The sequence below is a fragment of the Leuresthes tenuis genome, unplaced genomic scaffold (genome assembly GCF_036924035.1).
Source record: "Leuresthes tenuis unplaced genomic scaffold, fLeuTen1.0.hap1 SCAF_7, whole genome shotgun sequence".
In the NCBI taxonomy this organism is placed as follows: Eukaryota; Metazoa; Chordata; class Actinopteri; order Atheriniformes; family Atherinopsidae; genus Leuresthes; species Leuresthes tenuis.
Genome location: NW_027325361.1, coordinates 19879589 through 19899628, shown reverse-complemented (window position 1 = coordinate 19899628; position 20040 = coordinate 19879589). Strand labels below are relative to the sequence as shown.

The 20040-nt window shown below is 41.8% G+C and overlaps 1 protein-coding gene across 1 annotated transcript in view; it reads right to left on the bottom strand.

The window, feature by feature from the left end:
• The window catches only part of polrmt (polymerase (RNA) mitochondrial (DNA directed)), a 37066-nt gene extending 27081 nt beyond the window's left edge, over positions 1–9985 (bottom strand). Inside the window, exons 1-5 of the mRNA XM_072389763.1 lie at positions 9809–9985; positions 8046–8144; positions 6983–7806; positions 6072–6205; positions 1634–1820 (exon numbers count right to left, since the gene is read on the bottom strand). Coding sequence (XP_072245864.1) covers positions 1634–1820; positions 6072–6205; positions 6983–7806; positions 8046–8144; positions 9809–9950 — 1386 coding nt within the window. The 5' untranslated portion in view covers positions 9951–9985. The remainder of the gene's footprint in view (positions 1–1633; positions 1821–6071; positions 6206–6982; positions 7807–8045; positions 8145–9808) is intronic.
• Positions 9986–20040: the final 10055 nt, after the last annotated feature.

Genomic DNA, 20040 nt, shown 5'->3' with positions numbered 1-20040 from the left:
AACATGGAAAGAACAAGCAGACAAGACAGATAGAAATGACATTTAATACTGTATGAGGCAGAGGAACCTTCCTGCCTTGAAGTTAACTTCTAAAACCCTGATAAAACCATGAAATCTTGACAGGGTTAAGGTGAAAGATAAATCCAAGCACGCAGTTTGCTTAGTTCCTAAAAGTAATGACCTGGTCAAAGAAGTCAGTTGTGTCCATCTGGTGCAGCGCTTCTCTCCTCTCATCAGAACCATATTTTTGTACAGGCCCTCTGACATATATAGGCAAACCTAACAAAACTAACTCTTAACAGTGACCTTTACATGCCAATACGATATCATCAGTGCAGTGCAGAACAGTAGACGAAACACAGGGGACTAAATCGGTTGTTAGAGGGAAAGAGCTCTCAAAGCGTCGGGCGGTATGACACATGTACTGCTCACCTGACAGCACAATAAAAGACAAGTCAATAGACTGTTGCCATGATAGTTTAGAGAAACACAAAGCAGCTGTGTCTGGTGTGCAGAGGAAAGCAAGCTTCTGCTCTGCAGCACACACAGTTTAAGTTTCGAAACAATAATTGATAATATAAAATAAAAACTGAAGAGACAACAATTTTCCCCAGTGAAATCACTCAGGTTTTCTGAGTTCAACGGAGTACAATAAAGACAGTTTGAACGGGACAGTGAGTGGCACTCAGCACTTAATGCTGCGGATAAGCAATATTAGAGAGCTTATAGGCCCGTTTCCAAATGAAAAAATAGATGAGAGAAAAAGAGACAAGCTCTGATGACAAGCTGAAACGAGATCAAACTGCATTTTGTACGATGTTCGAGTTCATCAAAATTCCATTTTCACACCAACAAACAATGTTCTAATTAGACTGAGCCTCGGCTGCGAACACTAAATCAAAATCCTCCAGAGACCATCCAGTCTGTTTCTCTGTTAACTGGTGAAGCAGTTATTTGGACAGCCTTTAAGCCACTGTGACCTGCCAAAAAGTCAAAGCCGTCAGATAATAACCAAATACCTTTACAGATGCATCTGGGGCCAATAGTCATGAAACAGTCACATATGACCTGTTTCGCCTGTCACAAAGTGGCATAGTCTCACATACACTCTCTTGTTAAAAACATACAACTTGCTGATTGTGGCAATCTCACACACACAGGCCCACGATATCACAGAAAGGACCAAAAATATGCCACTCAGAAGAGATCTAAAGAGAAAACGGTGCACAGACTGAGGCTGAAAATACTACAACTGTTCAAAAAGCTGTTAATGAATCATGTGAGAATCACAAGGAGAAAGGAGGTGGGAAAAGGAGGAGAGGTGAGAGGAAGACAGGCAACACAAGCAGAAAAGACCCATTAGAAGACAGAGTTGGCGGACTATAAATAGGCCCGTGCCTGTCTGGCTGTGAGGGGGTGACAATCAAATCTTTCGTAGTCACGCTGGAGCCTTCTGACAGCTTTCTCGGCTCTCTGGTGCCTCGACTGGCAAAACATATGTTCCAGTCAGGCTTAGAGAAAACTCATTTCTCAATAAAGTCATATTCAGTGTTCAAGAAAAACTTGGGTGGAATTCTTGTATCATGACACATTCTCTATCAAACAGAGAACGGAGTAAAGCGGCCCGTCGTACCTGTTTGTAGAAGTCCTGAACCAGGGGCGACAAACACGGGCTCGTGTGCAGATCAAGGCTGGGCTGGTAGTCGGGTTTTACAGCGCGGATGGCCTTCAGCACCATGTCCCTCTCATCCTGTCGGAACACACACTCGCTGAACAGATTGTCCACAGACAGGCCGTCCTGCTCCATCTGGTTCAGGCACCTGCACATACAGACCAAGAGTTAGCGTTAAGGGGTCCCCCCCAATCCAACTGGTGAACTCTGCGTTGTTCAAGTGGAGATCCGGAATGACTCTGCCTGGTCATGGATTCTGGCTTTTAGCATAGTAATAATCATGAAATAATTCTCCAATAGTTTTTTTACACATTAGTGCTTAGTTTGCAGATCAATAAGTAAACTTAGCTCCAACCTATAGAGTTTAATCCAGGAGCCCCGCAGTTTATGTTTCCTTCATCAAAGGTTGAGGGTTCACGGGCATCTGACCTGCCTGTTGTCATACTAAGACAATCATAACTCGCTGTGTGTCTGATTAATTCAGCTTTAAGATAAGAAAAAGAAAACGTAAAAAAAAACGTTGGGATCCTTGTATGGCGCCCACTAGCCTGATTGACAGTAATAGAATATCAATTCACAAATTTGCATCAACGGGCCCTCTGTCAGACTCAAAGAATCAGTTTAATATGGAGGCAGATGGCCACAGACGACATCAGTGAAATGTTTATTTGAATAAAATCTCCTCAGGATCTCCCAGAGAGAGCAGAGTCTTCATGACTAGACTGCAGAATGCAGATAATGCCAATGAGAAATTCCTTCATGGAATACAAATGAGATGATTATTCCTTAACTCAGTTAAGGAATATCGTGAATGAATATTTTCAGTCTAATGAATCTTTATTCCTCTGTGATCAGTGGGGTTGAGGGGTTAAAGTGACAAATTTTGTCTTCTATTTCTGATTTTTCTTTGTTTTTTTTTTCGTTATTAGGCTTCACACTGATGTAGCTTTATAGTCCACGTACAGCTCTTGTGTCGAATTCTTACAAAGTCTGAATGGGGAAGGATCAACAGACACTCACAGATTGTATTTAGGCTTCACTGGATGACCAAATTTCATTTGGATACTATAATGTATGCTTGAAAAGAACAGTAATATTGTAAAATATGAATAAAACTGACATGACGGCTGTATGCACTACATAGCTAGCATGTAAGGTTGCACTGCCCCCTAGGGGCCAACAACAGAACGACATGGCCAAAGCCAAGAGACAGAGGTAAGGAAAACCCATTTGTCATCGACCACAGAGCTCTGCTTCGCCCTGCACACCTTTTACTCAAGACAATTAGAAATAACAGCACACTAATTAGCATCTGGAGGAAACCCTGGCTCAGCAGCTTCCACCTATTAAATCTAATCAGAAGTAAACAGGCATCTGCACATCACTGAGAAAAGCAAAAGAGCAACAGAGGATTCTGCCTTATGTTTAGAACTAAACTTTGTTTGGAAATATCTCCAAGGCGAGCCAAAGGGGTCCAATTTTTTTTTGTCTATTTCACTAACGTCTAGGAGTCTCTGGTGATAAAATGTGCAATTTGGGTCCGAGCAAACGAGAGAACTTTGCACAAAGACGGGATTAGTCTGAGAGCTGGCAGTGTGGTCCAGAGGAACAAAGAGGGCAGAGAGGTTGACAGATAGAGCATAATCAGCCTGGTGACTGCTCTGCTGCACTCAAGGGAACTTAGAGCTCTGAGGACATAGCACTTACAAAGGGAAAAATTCAGAGGATGAGTGTGTGTGTGTGTGTGTGTGTGTGTGCGTGTGTGCGTGTTACTCGTATGCGAGTAAGAGACAGAAATATAGAAGTGGGAAGCAAATGGGCAAAAACCGAAGGCAAGGATGCAGTAGAGGTGACTTAACGGGCAAGAGGGATCTCATTGGAAAAAGGAACTGTAGTGACAGAGAAAAATATGACAGTGAGGGAGGAAGTAGAAAAGAAAGACAGAGCAGGAGTGCACCGCTGCAGAGCAGAAGCGTAACAGAAGCATCGGCTTACAGTGATCGATGGACCAACCAGATCCCCACAGCCCTGCCACCTGTCCCATTATTGGACCACACCACATAGGGTGATGTCCCCGGGGTGCAAAAGGAGAGTCTGTGTGTGTGTGTGTGTTTTCCTGCCTGGGTGGTTACTGCAACAGCACTCGACATGACTAAGGTGGATCTGAAAACAATCCATCGAGCCACATGTGACAGGAGAGAGGGAATAATCTCCCATATTCCTACATCAGAAGATGGAAATCTGTGAGAAGAATTCTCTTTAAGTCTTTCATTTAAGTCTAGTTGTGCATTCAGTTTCTGAACACTCTTTAAGATACAGAAAGTCTAAGAAACTCTAACATCAGCGAGTTTTTTTTGTTTTGGTAACTGGGAACGAACCATGATTCATTCACACAATCACATGTTCTTACGCCAGTCATTACAGGATAAGTTGGGACATTCTTCAAAACTGGCAGAAAGACTAAAAAAAAAAAAGTAGGGAAGATACCTGCGAGTTTTCATGGGAGGAAGAGCTTTCAGCCAACGGGCTCCTCTCTTGTGGAATCGGTTTGCGTATGGGAAGCAGACCCACTCTACCTTTAAGAATAAGCCTTAAACTTTACTTTAGATAAAGCTTATAGCTGGGGCTGGCTCAGGTGATGCTCAACCATCCCTGCAGTTGCACAGCTTTAGGCCTAGGCTGCTCCCATGAGACCTCCCATGATGCACTAAGCATCTCTCTTCACTGTGCTCCCTGCTCTCCATCTACAGTGTTGCCTTAAAGGTCCCCGAATGGCCTCTTGAGATTATCTCCAGCAGCATGGCAGCAGCCATAAAGCCGTATGGAATTTACAGTTTTTAAAAGGCCAAAGAAAAATGTTTCCAGACCGTTGCAAAAAAAGACAGTTTTCGTCTACATAAAGCCCATTTGCCTCTACATGAGCACTGTATGACTCATTCATTTAACTTGTACTAAGAGCATAACATTGCTTTTATCTGCACCGGGATCTTTGGGGCCGATCACAGATTGCTAGAATTGCGAGTTGCAGCCAATGCAACGACAACGATTGCTTTGTCTGCCTTACCAAAGACGTATGAACACAGCTGTAACTGTAGAGAAAACGCTTTGATAATGAACCCTATGGTCACAGCTTAGCGTCAACTCCAGTGAAGTTTCTATCATTAACTCTGTGTGTGTGTGTGTGTGTGTGCACATGTGAGTGTGTCTGAGATCTGACCTGGATGTGAAGCCTAATTAGCGCGTCATAAATAAGAATGACTTGAAATGACTCCAGCTCTGAGTACTCGCGTTACCCTCCAAAGAGCTTTGCGTCAGATTGTGTAGCTCTGCTCTCCATTTACAAAAAAAACTTTCAAAGAAAAAGAAAGAAAACGCACGATTAGTCCGCATGATTCAGCTTTTTAGAAACCACTAATCAAATTATTTACAGTTGGTCACATGCAGCGGGCCAGCTGACTGCATTTGTTATCCGTTTTTTTTTTATCTCTCTTCAGCTAAATGCCATGCAATAAATCAAGCGCATCAATGAATATGATGACCAAGAATGTGTCAGATTACTGCCAGTGCCTTGTGCCAGTTAGTGCTGAGGCAGTGCTGTGGGCTGTAAAAGTGAGAATGGTATCAGTGCATGTCAAAACTCACTAAAGCCAACAATGTATTTGCTTTTCCTTGCTCTCACACCAGCTCTGCTGTCTGTTACCAGAAGCTTCCACCAGTAGGCACATATGTCCGGTTGGGCCCACATGGTTTTAATGATGATTGTTTTTCCATTTTTTGCAATAGGTGACCTAACAAAAAGGGCCCTTGCACAACAATGTTAAGCTTATCTGCCTGTTTTTGAGTCCGACTATGGTCTGAGAATTTCTGCTGACTGTGAGTTGCTATGCAACATATAAGCACTGACGCATAAAATGTGTTCACACATAAAGTGTGAGCGCAGCAAGAAACTCTAAACACTGGGATGTACACGGTCTATAGGAATGGATTCTGAACTCGTGCAGAGAATACAGCGCACACGATACTTTACACACTGTTGGTAAACTGGTTTAATGCTTTAACGTCAGGCCCGGAGTTTCCACAAGCTTTTGCCCTGGCAGAGCTAAACGCGCTGCAACAGACAGTAGAAACACGAGGAGCACTTCAAGAACACTTCAGATTATCAAGACAAAAAAGTGGAAAACAGAAAATCATGGCCATCAGAGAAAACCATAAACAAAGTCTGACTCCTGGTGGTGAGTCTCTGAATTGCTGCTGCTGTTCCTCACATCATCTATCCTGTAGCCACACAGTGACACCCCTTCTGGTAACCTACTGCACAAATGTGTGAAACAAATGCATAATATCATAAACACATCTATGCCTGATCCTTGTGGGTGCGATGGTGTGTGCGTTTGCGTACCTCGAAACGACTTTTGGGGAGCAGTTTGGATTGCGGCCCATGGACTCCACAGCAGCAGAGTAGGATCCCAGATTGGGCTTCAGACCAGCTTCTTCTAATAGAATAAAGATGCGGCCGATCTGATTTAATGTGCCCTACGAGGAGAGACACAGAAGAGCAATGACCCCTGCTTTAAAGCTCACGTCACACAACGACAGGTGCGCAAGTGACACTTCAGGACACCGAGGGGAGAAGTCATGATTTGGCTCAACAAAACTACCAATCAGAGATGAGACTGAAATGTTTTAGGTGGCAAATAAAAGGTAAAGAATACTCTGTCAATGGGCAGAAAACAAGAGAATGTGTAACAAGGTGTAAGGAAAATCCTCCCCTCAACTTTTAAGTCACAGTGTGAGTGTATTCTTTTTTTTTGGACTCGTCACTGTAGGCAAAGCACAGGTCCTAACAATAAAATTGCTTATGGCTGAGTTCCATTTAGCTGCTTTGGTAAAAGTGCAGTTATTGTGCTTTCTGGCTCACTGTCATGATGATTTGATTGTCCAAATGACTGAGCAAAACAAACAAACAATAAAAAAAAGCAGCAAGACGGAACAAAAACTCCTGGCTCGAATGACTCCACGAGAAAATTTCTAAGCAGAGGAGGTTCCCGTCAAACTTTGGTACACATTCCGATCCCTTTGCATATATCTGAGAGGTGACATTGGCCTCGGCGTAAGACTGCACTCTTTCAGTTTAAGCATGGTGATCGGTTAGCCACCACCCAAACACTTGCAATATCACTGAAAACTGCAACTGGTAATGATATACCAGCAACATGCAGTTTATCTACCTTTCAACTGTAAATATCTCCATAGAAACAGAAGCGTCTTACACGGTCGAAAAGGAGGGGCTTCTTCATTTTTCGCACTTACCTTCTTGGCCAACACCCTCATTATGATGTTGTAAACTTCCGTGTTGAGAACTTTACGGCGACTCATAACTCTGTGCTGACTGAGCAGGAATCGATGAGCCCGCTCAGTCTCCCCCGCAAATACGCACGCCTCCAGGTAGGAGCGGATGCTAAGCTGGATGTCCGCAGATCCACTTCCTTTGCTGCCCTCCTGCAGGCACTCTGGGGGACCCGAGGACGTCCAGTGGCTTACTTGATGTTCCTTCTCAAGCTCCTCCACCTCAGCCAGCTCCTCTTCCCTGCCCAAGCCGTCAGTACCATCCTGTTTCTTTACCTCTTCGCCGGACTCCTTTTTTTTGGACTTTTTTCCTTTCTGTTTGGATGATTTATGCGGCGCAGCAGCTTTCCCTGCGGTCACAGCCGCTTTCCCTGTGGTCACAGCAGCTGCCGGAGCGGCTGAAGAAACTGCGGCATGAATTTCCTCCGACAGCTTCAAAGCGCCTCTGCTCTTTTTAGTAGCAGTGGATAGAGTTTTGTGTGTTGTACCAGTGGGCAAGAAGCTTTTTTGGGGACCATTGTCCTTTACACTTTTTTGTATATTCTGCTGGAGGTGCTTCTGTTTCTTAAGTTTATTCTTCTTCTCCTGAGTCAACTTTTCCATCCAGCGGCTGGGTTGAGATTTAGAGCCTCCTTTAGCGACAGTCTGTCCAGATTTAGGAATGTCAGTTTTCTCCCTACCAGACAAAGCACCTCTTCCATAGGAAGGATTTTTAACAAGCTGCACATTTGCATGTTGGACATCTAGAACGCCATCAGATTGGAGCTGCTGGATTCTGGCCTCCAGCACTGATAAGAAAGAAAAAAAGAAGAAAAGAAAGGGATATGTTATGCTGAAATACAGAAGATGCGCTGTATGAGACCTTTTAGCCCGTAAAAGCAGAGACCGAGCAAAACCCTGGAATTGGTAACAAAAAAAACGCTGATTTCAAATGCAGCTTGCCTAGAAGCACACATAGTGGAGAGGAAAACCTCCATGATCTCACTGATGCTCCAATATTTGGTGCCCCCGTGCAGTGATAACTTACCGTCTAACAACTGAGATTGCTCGAGAACACGCTTCTTTGCATCTTCTGACTTAGGGATAGCGGAGGAAACATTTCGCGTTGGAAGGTGCAAATGTGCTCCTGAAAAGAAAAAAGGAAAGAAAACAACAATAAACGGCTTCACATTTTCACTCTGTTACTCACTGCTGTTATTGGTCATCTCAGTTTCAATCTAACTGCATCTTCCCATGTCATACGGCTTTAAGGACAGGCTTTTGATCTTCTGGAATAACTCAGATTTCTGAGCAGACGATTTATGAAACGTGATCTGACTCACTCACGCACACATTCTAACTGAGCCAATAACACATAAGCAGCTGTCCGAAAAAGCGTGTGAGCCTGTTTGCAAACAGCTTTTCCAGAAGCCACCGTGTACTGAGAGGAACCCATCGAAAAATGATTGGTTGCTGGGAATCGTGCCTTGATCACAACACGCCAGCAGGGCGTTTTTACCAGATTCACAACAAGACAAACTTTCTGTAAAAGGAAGCGTTTCAAAACAAATGCAAACACAAACGAACAAAAAAGTGCCCCCACTTTTCATTTTTGCAAAAGTGCACCGAAGTGTTCCCCAACGGTGAGATGAGGAGGTGAAAGAGCACAAAACACCAAAACCAAAAGCCCCTGAATTATCACGCTCAGCTACCTCAGAACCTGGCGCTCGCACCGAAAAGCAGGATTAGTGGCTCCGTGTAATGAGCTATATCACCATGACAACTTGTGCTGGAAACCCAACCTGCTACAGGTTCTGTTTGAGATAAGAGTCACACACAAAAGCACCACCTCACAGCTGACCACGATACTTTGAAAGCGAAATAAATACAAGATCTGCGTGGACAGTAAGAGGATGTCTTCATTGGCTTTCATGGAAAAGCATCTCCATGACGGATTTCACAGCAAACTGTCTAAACTTATAATTATATAATTTTTAATCAACTTCAAAATCTACTAAACTAATAACCTGGACTGAATTCCCAAGTGGATGACTAGTATCATGGCACCTTTAAATTAGCATTAACTGTTCAGCGCAGGTTTGTTATATTGTGTCAAGGAGGGAGAATATCAGGACAGCTGTTCATGACCTAAATCTTGAGGAAATATTGGGCACAGCTAACGCACAGCATACACGCATAAATGCTTATTACTCATATTAGCATAAGCAAGCAGAATCACTGATGTGACGTTTGTTTGTTGATGGGCGTTTGTAACTCACACGAACAGACAAAATACATCCATAAGAAGAGAAAAAAAAAGAAAAGGGAAGAAAAAAGAACAAAAACAGAAATTCGGGTGATCCCAAAGAATTGGTAACCCATTATTCCTTTCAAAGGCACACACGAGGACAATTTGAAGGTGCTGTATCTCACTCAAGGACGAAGAGGCGCTGGACATCAAACCATCAACTTTTTATTTTATTTTACTTTTTTAACCAACCCCAATCAATAACCTTAGTCACAGATACCAGTATCAGAAATGGAGTTTATTTGATCAGGAAAAAAATGTCGGTTGTCTTGGTTTTGATATGAAGCACATAAGGGAAAGCTAACAACAAAACATCTTTACCAACTTACCAGCTAACTGGCTAAGTTCTTGAAGAGAAATACTATAAGTATCAGGCAAACACTCGTTTAAACTGGCACTGGAGTACAGGTTCACTTTTAAACACTGCAGTCATCGACCAAACTCGGCAAACTTGAGCATCACGGAACAGTTCCACTGACATCAAACCGACACAGTGTCCTCACCTGATGTCCGCCTGACTGCGCCGTTTGTAAGCGTCGAACAGCCCTGGCAGAGGTCCGCAAAAGACACGCGAACAGCACATTTTTCAAACAAAATGCGACGACTTAAACGTTTGGCGAGGGAACATACTCTGAGGAGTGACATGTTGACATGTAATAACCGCGTTACTCCAGGGCACTAGGCAGCCATCTTAGATCAGACCGAGCTGGTCGCGAGGAGCGATAATCAGGCTGATGAGAGGAGCGCAGATAAATGGATGGACATTTATTTTGGGGGTTCTTCGTAATGTTTGCTTATAATAACACTGAATATTCAGTGGAGTGGATTTAGAACAAAATCAGGGATATTCAAAAGGCTACAACAACTTAAACAAAATGATCTACCTGTAAACCAAACGCTGGGCTTCATTAATGGGTCTATTCTCACTCTTCCGTTATCTTAGGGCTATAACTTTAGCACACATCATTATTCCTGAATGTTTTTGCCAATATCGCTGTCTTCTGAGGGGTTCCACACGCTTATTTAATAAAGTGGTTTGAGACAAAAAAAAGGGTCAGTTATATTTGGCCTACAGATGGCAGTCTCACAACAGCTAATAAAACCAGAACGAGACGTCAAGTTAGAACTTGTAAGATGACAGAGCTTCTTACAATTACGTGCACTGTATTTTTACTTATCATGTTCGTAATCATCTACATATTGAAACAGTCCACATAGATATGAAATGTTTTTAGAATATATTCATCAGTATTTTCCATGTCTATCTTTAGATACCTGATTTAGTATTTTGCTTATAATGTAGAACTCAGGTGTCATGAGCTGCATCTTTCTGTATAGTGGCTATAGGAGCCACATAACTGGTTAAATGTAGATTTATTGCCTTCATCTTGTGCAAAAGTAAACACTGTATATGACAGGTAATCCTTGCTTTAATTTGGTATCAGGTCTTGTGGATGCCTTGTTGTTAATGACAAATGTAAAGTAAGAATACAAAATGTTTTAAGCTTATGATCAAGGACAAATAAGATGCTTAAAATGACCAAATTCTAAACAGGTGTGTGTGTGTGTTTTCAAAGGGATTGTGCCATATTACTGCAAAACAGCTGTCGTGGCAGTAATAATTTAATCTAAACTTCTGGTGAACTGAGTTAAATAAATCCCAGCCTTAGGTTTCATTTATCACCAGTGAAGTAAACTGAAGCTGGCTTTAACACAGACCTAAGTACTTGTTACACACTGTTTGAATATATCATCTTTGCTTTCTAGTCAACTTTTGAAGTTTAAATGTCATGCACTTTAAATCAAGTGTGACTCAGGTCAAAATTGAAAGCAAAAAAAATCTAAATTTATCTGATTCACATCCTGTACACTTTCTGACCCCCAGCAGTGCCAGCCTCCCCTTGTTATGCGTCCATAAAGCATTCTTAAACACTTTAGCGGCCCTTTGTGTCTCGGCAGGCTGAAGGTTAACACAAGCACTACTTGACAGAGAGAAGGAGAGACCTGGGGTAGGAGGGGGGGGGGTGGACAGGGAAGGAAATGAGGTCCGGGCAGTACATCTTTTCTCAGTGGAGGCAGTGGCTGAAAGCACAGCGGTAGGTGTCTGGCGCTGAGCTGTAGGTGAGGATCAGGAGGTGTTTGTTGCCACGGTTCACGAGCGGGGCCCCTTGACAGCCTCGTTTGATGTGGTCGGCCCCTGTCGGCGGCTGGCTCTTTGCGCTGGTGTGACAGTCATTGCCGGGTGAGTGACTGTCAATGCCCCAGCCGACAAAAGAGGAGAAGACAGGCATTCATGGGGCCAGATAATGGCCAGGCCAGGACAAGGCTGCCATTCTCATACACTTTGATCATGGGGATTCTTTTGCACACCTTTGTAGGGGCTCCTTATTTGTTCAACAGATGGGGAGAGGGCTCTTTTTGAAACTGCTTCACCTGGCCAAAGAAACTTGATGGAGATACTTTTCTGCGTGAGACGCATGTACAGCTAAATGCCTTTGGCACATGTTTTCAGTGGATGTGAGCCTGTTGTTTGTGCGTATGTATCCTGCATCACTTAGGGGCATCCCACGTGGAAGATGACCTCTAATAGATTTTTCTGATGAGATTCCACAAAGATTCATATTTGGTGTCAAATTTACGATTATTTAAAAAAATATTCTTAAATCACGCTTTGTGGCTCAAGTTGAGACCTTCAGGGCATTCATATATTTTATATATTCAACTGCAGACTTCCAGAAGAAAACACTGCTGACCATTACAGTTCAGTGAGCCAGACATCAGAATTTGTTTTGAGCTCACTCAACGGCCTTAACTTGACTACTGTGACTGACAGTTTCCCCACACATGCATTCTATGATGCACTCAATTAGTGAGTCATTTAAGATATCTTAATCCTCTCTTCTGCAACCCTAAATGATGCAAGACCCACCTCAAAATCCAGTCAAAACTATTGTACCTCAACATCTCAGCAACAGCGCAGCCTTTGTTTTCTCTGGAAAGTGAAGAAATGCCAAATCAGCGTTGTTTTTAAAAAAAAAAACTGTACAGTTACATCCTGTTCTATTTGTGTCTGTTTCTATGTCCTTCTGATAGAGAAGATTAGATGTTTCATCATTCCCGACAACCCAGATTTTTTGATCACTTTCTATCAGACGCTTGGATCTATGCTTGCTATCATCAGAAGCACTGCATCTCTCAGAACTGTTCGCACCATCAGATAGACAACCCACTTATCATAAAGCAGCTGACAATGGACAATGGTCATGAAGCAGGATATGCAAATCTTCCCAGTGGGGCTGAGTTGTGGTGGTCTGGTCAGTTCCTTTAACCGCATCCGGATGTTTATCAGCCAACCACAGCTCATAGATATCAACCACATTTGCAATGGATCTGAACCAACAAAACAGGCAGTGTTGGGCACGCTGTAACAATAAGCACCATTATCTTCGACACTACAAGAATCAAATGGCTGTGATTTTTATGAAGGAGGTCATTTCCTCATGTGAGTGTTTTTAACTTGATCTCACAAAGCAAAAGAAAACTCAACATCGTGCGGGTGGATAAAGATTTATCTAAAACAACAGGGACAAAAAAACCTCAGTCTCAAACTGGCCAAATCAGAGCACACTGAAAAGCACTAGGCCAAGGGTGAGCAGCTAAAACAGAGCTTAAAGAGAAAAAGCAAGACAAGAATTTAGCAGGAAGGCAAAACAATTAATAATAGGGAGCTATTACCGAGGGATTGTCAGTGCTAGGAAGGAGGTCAGGTTTCTGACCCTTTTGAAGACTTTGATGGTACAAAACAGGCCTCATTATAGAGATATTATCTCTATTCATACACTTACAGAGCTGCTTCGATCCCTGCTGGGAAAGATTAGGTTCCTCCACTTGAGAACATCCTTCTTGGGTGCCTGGCTCTCAGAGTGCTGTTCTCAGTTCACGGCACACCCACACAGCAGGTCAACACGTTTCAATTCAATGCAATTCAACTCGACTCAACTCAGAGGATACAGATGCAGGGTAATTCATGCTTTTCTCTAAGGATGGCATTGATGGTCTAAAAGTTGGTCAGTCCACTATGATGGCCAAGACAAAGAAAGGACTATATGTTACATGTCACCTCACGAACAACACCTGCATTCACCACAATGAGGCTGACAGTGAGGTTTTGTAGTTTTTTTGGTGAAATCTCTAGTGTTAGCAAGTGTGTGACGGATTCACCATATGTTTTTGCAGACATTCTTGCGCCATTTAAGATAAATTGTGATGAATACGTTGAGGTTTTCTCTATTGCAATTATAGACATTTTAATTTGTTCACTTCTTGCCAGGCTCTGTGGTATTTGTTGTGTTTCTTCCATGTTTTCTGCTTGTGTGTCGTACCTGCTTCCTGGTGGGCATGGCGGCTGGTGGTGACTTGATTGATCACCATCCTCACCTGTGGCTGATCTGGTGGTTCCTGTCTTCTCTCCTCTCCTCTTATTGCCAATTTGTTAGTTGTCCTAAGTTTAGGTTAAAAGTTTAAGTTTTTTTTTTCTTTTTGGTCACAATTTGCCTTGTTTAGCTTTCGGGATGACTGTAAACTGGATCTGCCTCTTCACCGCCAAGCAACTACCCGGAGGATTGCCAGCGCCATTACCTTTACTGCTTGTTTTAGCACAGGGAAGTAATTCCAAAGGTCAGACAAGCCAGCTCCCGGTCAGTACTTACCTTCTGGAAACACATTCACTCCAGGAATTCCTGTGACCCATGTTAACTGGTATCTCTTCTCCCAGAGACCCAAGCCACCCACCCGGAGGAACTCCTTCCGTCCTTTCCTTGTACTTACCATATGTTCACAAATCCAAGTGTTTTTCTGTAAATGAACTGCTTACCATTTAACTTACTCTGGATCCTGCCTGTGAACAAACCCAAACAAAACTTTTGTTTTTAATCTTGAGAGTGAGTTAGATTCCCAATAAAATGACAAGATCGTGCTGGAATCTAACAAAACACGCTTGTGGCAAAGCCAATGTGGTGTGGACCAAACAGAGTTCTATGAGTAATTAGCTGTTATGAGTAGAATGGTCTTTCAGCAGAATGTGTGAAGCGTAATGATTTTCATTTCAGTTCATGTGTTGACAGATTAGAGGATCCATATCGGCTGTGCCAGAAGTGCTTCTCAAATGCAGCAGCTGAGGCTTCACTACAGCTGTACCTAGAGTTTCAGCATGGTGCCTAGTTTTCAAATGTGGGGTAAACATCATCAAAGCAGTTCTCAACAAAATGCACATTAAAGTAATCTGTTGATCATATTTGCCTCATATCAGCAACAACACACCTTTCACCCTATTTGCATTGTATAGGCAGTATTTGATAGACATTGAAAACATTGTCTACCTGCTGTGATGATTTGGGGCAACTAAATGGAACTGTTCCCAGGTTACAACAGGGCAACTTTCTCATCTTCCCTTTCCAAGTCATATCAACCACACATTACACAAAAATGTGTAGTGATGAATTTTTCTAGAGAGTGTGCAGGCAGTGGCTGAGCTGCAGCAGAGGGGTTGTTGGTGTATTTAAATGATGCAGCAGTTTAGCTCTGCTTCTGGTGGGAAGCCAGTCTTATCGCAGCCATGTCCACCTCTCCACAAAACACAACCCCAAAACTTGAATTACTTTATTTACTGTAAAATGATCAAGGTTTGCAAAGTGGATGTGTTGAGTAGTGCTGCGCATTGGCAAAATAAAAAGCTGCTTGGATTCCGGCTTGGATATGATGACAGTTTACGGTGGTAATAGCAAAAAGCAACTTGTTTTTCAAAAGCAATAACAAATTCCAGAAAAAGTGCCTTGTTTTGCATCATTTTCCCTTACAAAGATGATAAAAATCACTCACATACATTTACTGCTCGGTAGCTTTCAAAGCTCCTTAGACTGCGGCTTGTTGTGCTCCCTCTCCATGGTTTATCCAATCAATTTTTTTTGTTGTTTGACAGTTTCCACAGTTTCTTTAACACACCTGCTGGTGTGTCAGTTTTATAGACTGTTTGCTCTCTGCATCAGTTTGTGTTGTGAAATGTCAGCATACCAAAACACCAGACGAAGATTAGTCTTCGTTAGTTCAATGTGATCATGTGCCTAAAGTTGTGTATGCAGGCAAGTACAAGAAGTAAACAACTCTTCATTACTGCTGTGGCCCCTCACAGCAATATGTGTCGGAATGGAAGCTGACCAGAGATGTGTCTACCTTAACTTTCTATGTAACACTAATTTAAAAAGGTTTAGCTCAGTTCAATTTCACATAATGTAGCTTCTCACAAGGTTGCTGATATCTCACAGTTTGGGGGAATTTCAAGTAAGCTACAGCCTCAAAGAGGCCTTCTTTCTTACATGGCACTCGCTTGTGATCTTTGAAATTCGAAGCTATACAACTGATTACATGCCCATTCTATTACAAATTGATCTGGACTGGACTGTATTCTTAATGTACGCTTTAACCATGAAACAGAGTAAATTACAGTTATTTACGGCATCAAACATTCACATTGTAAAACAAAAAGACATTGCATGTTAAGACATTAAGACAAAAGAGACATATTGTGCCTGCGCCTGCTCTTGCCCTGAGCTTAGGGCCCAAACATTTACTTCTAAGACACCACAAAGCAATCTGCTGCCACATCTGACATTCGCATGAAGCCTGAGCTTTGTTGTTGACCTCGGGAGGCACACTGACTTTAAAGGAGTTATTCAGTATATAGAATGATTGTATGATTTTAATTACAGGAAATTTCACTTAAGAAGGAACAACTGGGTCTTCCTTGGGGTTCTGCTCTTTTTCTCTCATACTTTCTCTGTCCTTAGTCCTCTGTTTTGCTTGATGAGTATTTGTTTTTGGCAGAAAGATTCCTATTTCTCAGAAAAAAAAACTTGAGAGGACCAAGTATTTACATTTTTTACATGCAGCTGATATGCCTGAAGATATAACTCTAAGTAATGAGGAATAATGAGCAAACTGCAATGTAATAAATATTGCCCTGAATGTCAGTTTACATTGATCTATGAGCATTAGGTCTTTTGTTCTAAATTTAAGTAATGTTGAATTTACACACTGACGCATTTGTTGACTGAGCAGTGTCTGAATTTGGACTTTGGAAATATTAACATTGCATTCTAGATGAAAACATAACAGCATTGACACATCCAGATTTCATGGACCAGATTCACTAAGACAGTTTATTTGGTTGCAAATCATAAACAGTGCTGATGGGATTGTTCAGTTCAGTGGATGATTCCAAAAATACACTGATCTGCAAACACAGACACAACCATTGCTTTTACGTAATGACCAGAACAGCCTCCCGGAGAAACACAAATTAACATGGAGTTGCATGCAAGCACACAATGATAATCAGCAGCCTGTAGTTCAACAAAGACAGAGGTGCAGCTTGTTTCTCGGAGCAGAACAGGCCAAGAAAGCATGAACCTGAATGACGGTTGAAATACCAAAGATGAGCTCTTTGACTCAGATTAGTCTTTCAAGCCTAACATGTAGCCAAATTACAAGGAACAGAACACCCAGTCATCATCACAACTGTCCACCACTGGGATATCTGTAAACTAATTATGGAAAATAAAGTAGAAATGTTATAGTTTATTTGTTAATGCAGGCCGGGGAAAAAAAAACCTACAATAAAGTTTGAGGAATATGTGATCTCTACTGGTCAGGAGAAGAATTACATGTGATGAGTGAAATCTATGAGGGCGACTGCTGTGTAGTAAAAAGAATATATTTTAGCCCAAGTCATGATCTTTTTCCAGGCCGAAACAAAAGGTTTTAATTTAACTGATGCAACTAGGAAAATGCCGTCTATGAGGGTGACGGTCGAGTTAAAAAAAAGAATGTATATCCCAACCGAGAAGTGACCAAGTGTTTTTGTTGTGATAATAACCCAATGCATCTCGAAAGCAGCTTCTTCCTGTCTATGTGGATTTAATGGTTAATTTATAAAAGATTTGAGAATGACATCTGCTCCATTGTGGAAAATTACTTATGGCTCCTATTTCTGCTGTTTGTAAGACTGGTACCTTACAGAATGCCATTACTGATCAAACTGAAGGGTATGAACAAACAATCTATATGGTCGGTTTGATTGGAGGAGCTGTTTAAATAAGGGCATGTGAACTGTCGTGGCCTCCAAGTTGTTTGGTGACATTTTATTCCTCTGCAAATGTCTGGGATGACATCCCTGCTGCAGAGTTTCAGTGTGTCAATTAAAACTAAACAAACTAAAATATGTATATATACATATGTGAAAAAACATTCTGCAATAAGTTTTTCTGCAGGTTCTGATAATGCCTTTCTCTGGTATTCCAAATAAATTCAAACAATAGAATAATCTTTCTCCTCCCAGTGGTGTTTGGCAACATCTGTGCCTCCTCCCAAAAGAAACCATCAGAGCCACGTCAAGCACAAAATTCAAGACATGACTTTTTTTTTTAAAGCAGGAGACGATGAGCCACTTGAGAATAAAACTTTGTAAATCACTCCGTGTGGTTCTTTAAAATAATCCCCTTCTCCTTTGGCTGCACTGAAGAGGGAAATTCCCTAAATACATTTATACAACAGGTGAAAAATGTATCCACGGCTTTCATGCATTCAGTTTCTATTGTGTCTCATTAGCAAATACTGATAATTTTCAATGACAAGATTAGCTCCATGCACAAAGCAGTGATAAAATTACGACCCTTATGTTTTGATTTTTCATTAGGAAAATAATTTGAGTGGTATTTATAACTTATAATTTATAAGTTATAACAATGACAAATAAATTCAAAAGAATTTGGAGTTTGTGACTGAATATAGTTGGCACTCTAATCCAGTGGAAAAGACAGTTGTAAGATCAGGTCATAAATGACATAAGAGCTTTCTCAGGACAAATTTGAGAACACGTAATATTTAACAGGAGCCTTTTAGTGATGTTGGTGCAAACATAATGAACTAAAAGCTCTATATTCAATGAATTTGCACGATCACAAATAATTTATTCCTGTTACACGAATTATCTTGAGAGCGGACGCATGAAATTTGGATGCCATTGCGACTATTAGCTGGAAGCCATCTGACTTGCCAACATGTGCAACAAATGATGTCTCCATCTGCAAACGGGGAAGGAAAGGGCCCAGGACTTTGTTATTCGGATTATTTTTTTCCGTTTTTAATGTGGTTAAAATGTTTTTTTTTCCCCCAGAACAGAAATCATGTTTCAGGCCTTAGTAACACACTGATTAGTCTGTCAAGAATTCCCATGCAAGTTGGCTCCATCAGTGCCTTGCTTTGTTTTTATTTTCTTTTTTTTACCTTTTTTTTATTCCCATCAACACCGTGCTTTTTAACCCAATCTTGAGCTGATCTGAACAGAAAACTCAGAATTTTCTCTCCCTGCCATGCACATTTTAGTTTCTCATTATCACCCCTATTTTTCAGCCATGCTAACAAGCTTTTGTGTGAAAGAGTTAAAACGATAAGGCTTTGGGGGAAAAGGGAAAAAAAACTAAAGCTCAAGCTGCAAGATGTGAACAAACGTAACTGCATTGTTTAAAGGAAAGTTAAAAATTGGGATTTTTACATCAGCTGAGTTGAGGGCTGGAGTTGGGAATTTGGAAAGAGAATTGACCGGTCTTTTTCTCTTTGCTCTTTTTTTTTTTTCTTTTTAATTGATGATAAAGTTTAAATGGAGGCAAGGGGGACAGCAAGTCTCTGGGGGGTGGTTAAAAAGCTAAAGGAGTGTGAACTTACTGTCACACTCTCTAAACATGAAGTCCTCAAACACACTTCCAGCAGTGGACAAGTGGGGCCCCAGGGTGGGTCTCTTAATTGGAACAAGGACTCCATTAAAAGAAGAGATGATTGTCAAAGCATATTGTGGAATTTTCACATCTTCTCTTTCTCACAGGCACTTGATTTTTTCACACTAACTTTCTGAACTTTCCTGTCTTTATACTGAGCTTGGTTGTATGAACTGTACAGATATAAACATGGCATAAATCCATGGGTTGGCTGTGCTATTCTGCTCTGTCCTACTCAGGTTCATTACACAGCTTGTAAAAAACAGACAAGAGTGTGGGAAGTCGCAAAAAAGGTGTTGTCCATTTCCGTCCTGCTCTGCCAAATTAAAAAGCAAAGATCAGAGAGGGTGTTTCATTGAAATATTAACACAGGTGATCAAAAAGTCTCTCGTGCTTTTTCTGGACAAGCTCTGCCAACACTCCTGCGACCTACTCTGTGTTTCTGCCTGCTCCCTGATTCAAACCAGCAGCAGTTAAAAAAAAAGAAAGAAAAAAAGGAAAGGAAAGACTTCCCTTAATTTGCCCCATGTGGCCAGAAAGAAGAAATGAGCGTGAAGGTGTCAAAAAAATGGCCTCCTAGCTGGTTCACTGGTTAGTAATGGAGCTGATTTGACCGTGTTACGAAAAAGCTTCACATCAAGGGGAGACAGCAGAGGTCATGGGGTAGGAAGGGGATGTAAGTTTTTCCAGGTGTCCATAGCCATGGAAAGGCAAAGCAAAGCCCTTGTTTCTCCCAGAGTAAGCTCATGTAAGCAAGAACAGAAAAGGCAGTTTTGTTTTTTTTTCACAAACATTATTGGTCTGAAATTGTCATAAATGAGTGCTGTGGCCCCATCCCCCCACCCATCTCCTTTCAACCCTCGAGATATTGGCCCTGCCCATGATAAAATGGGGCAGCTCAGCCGATG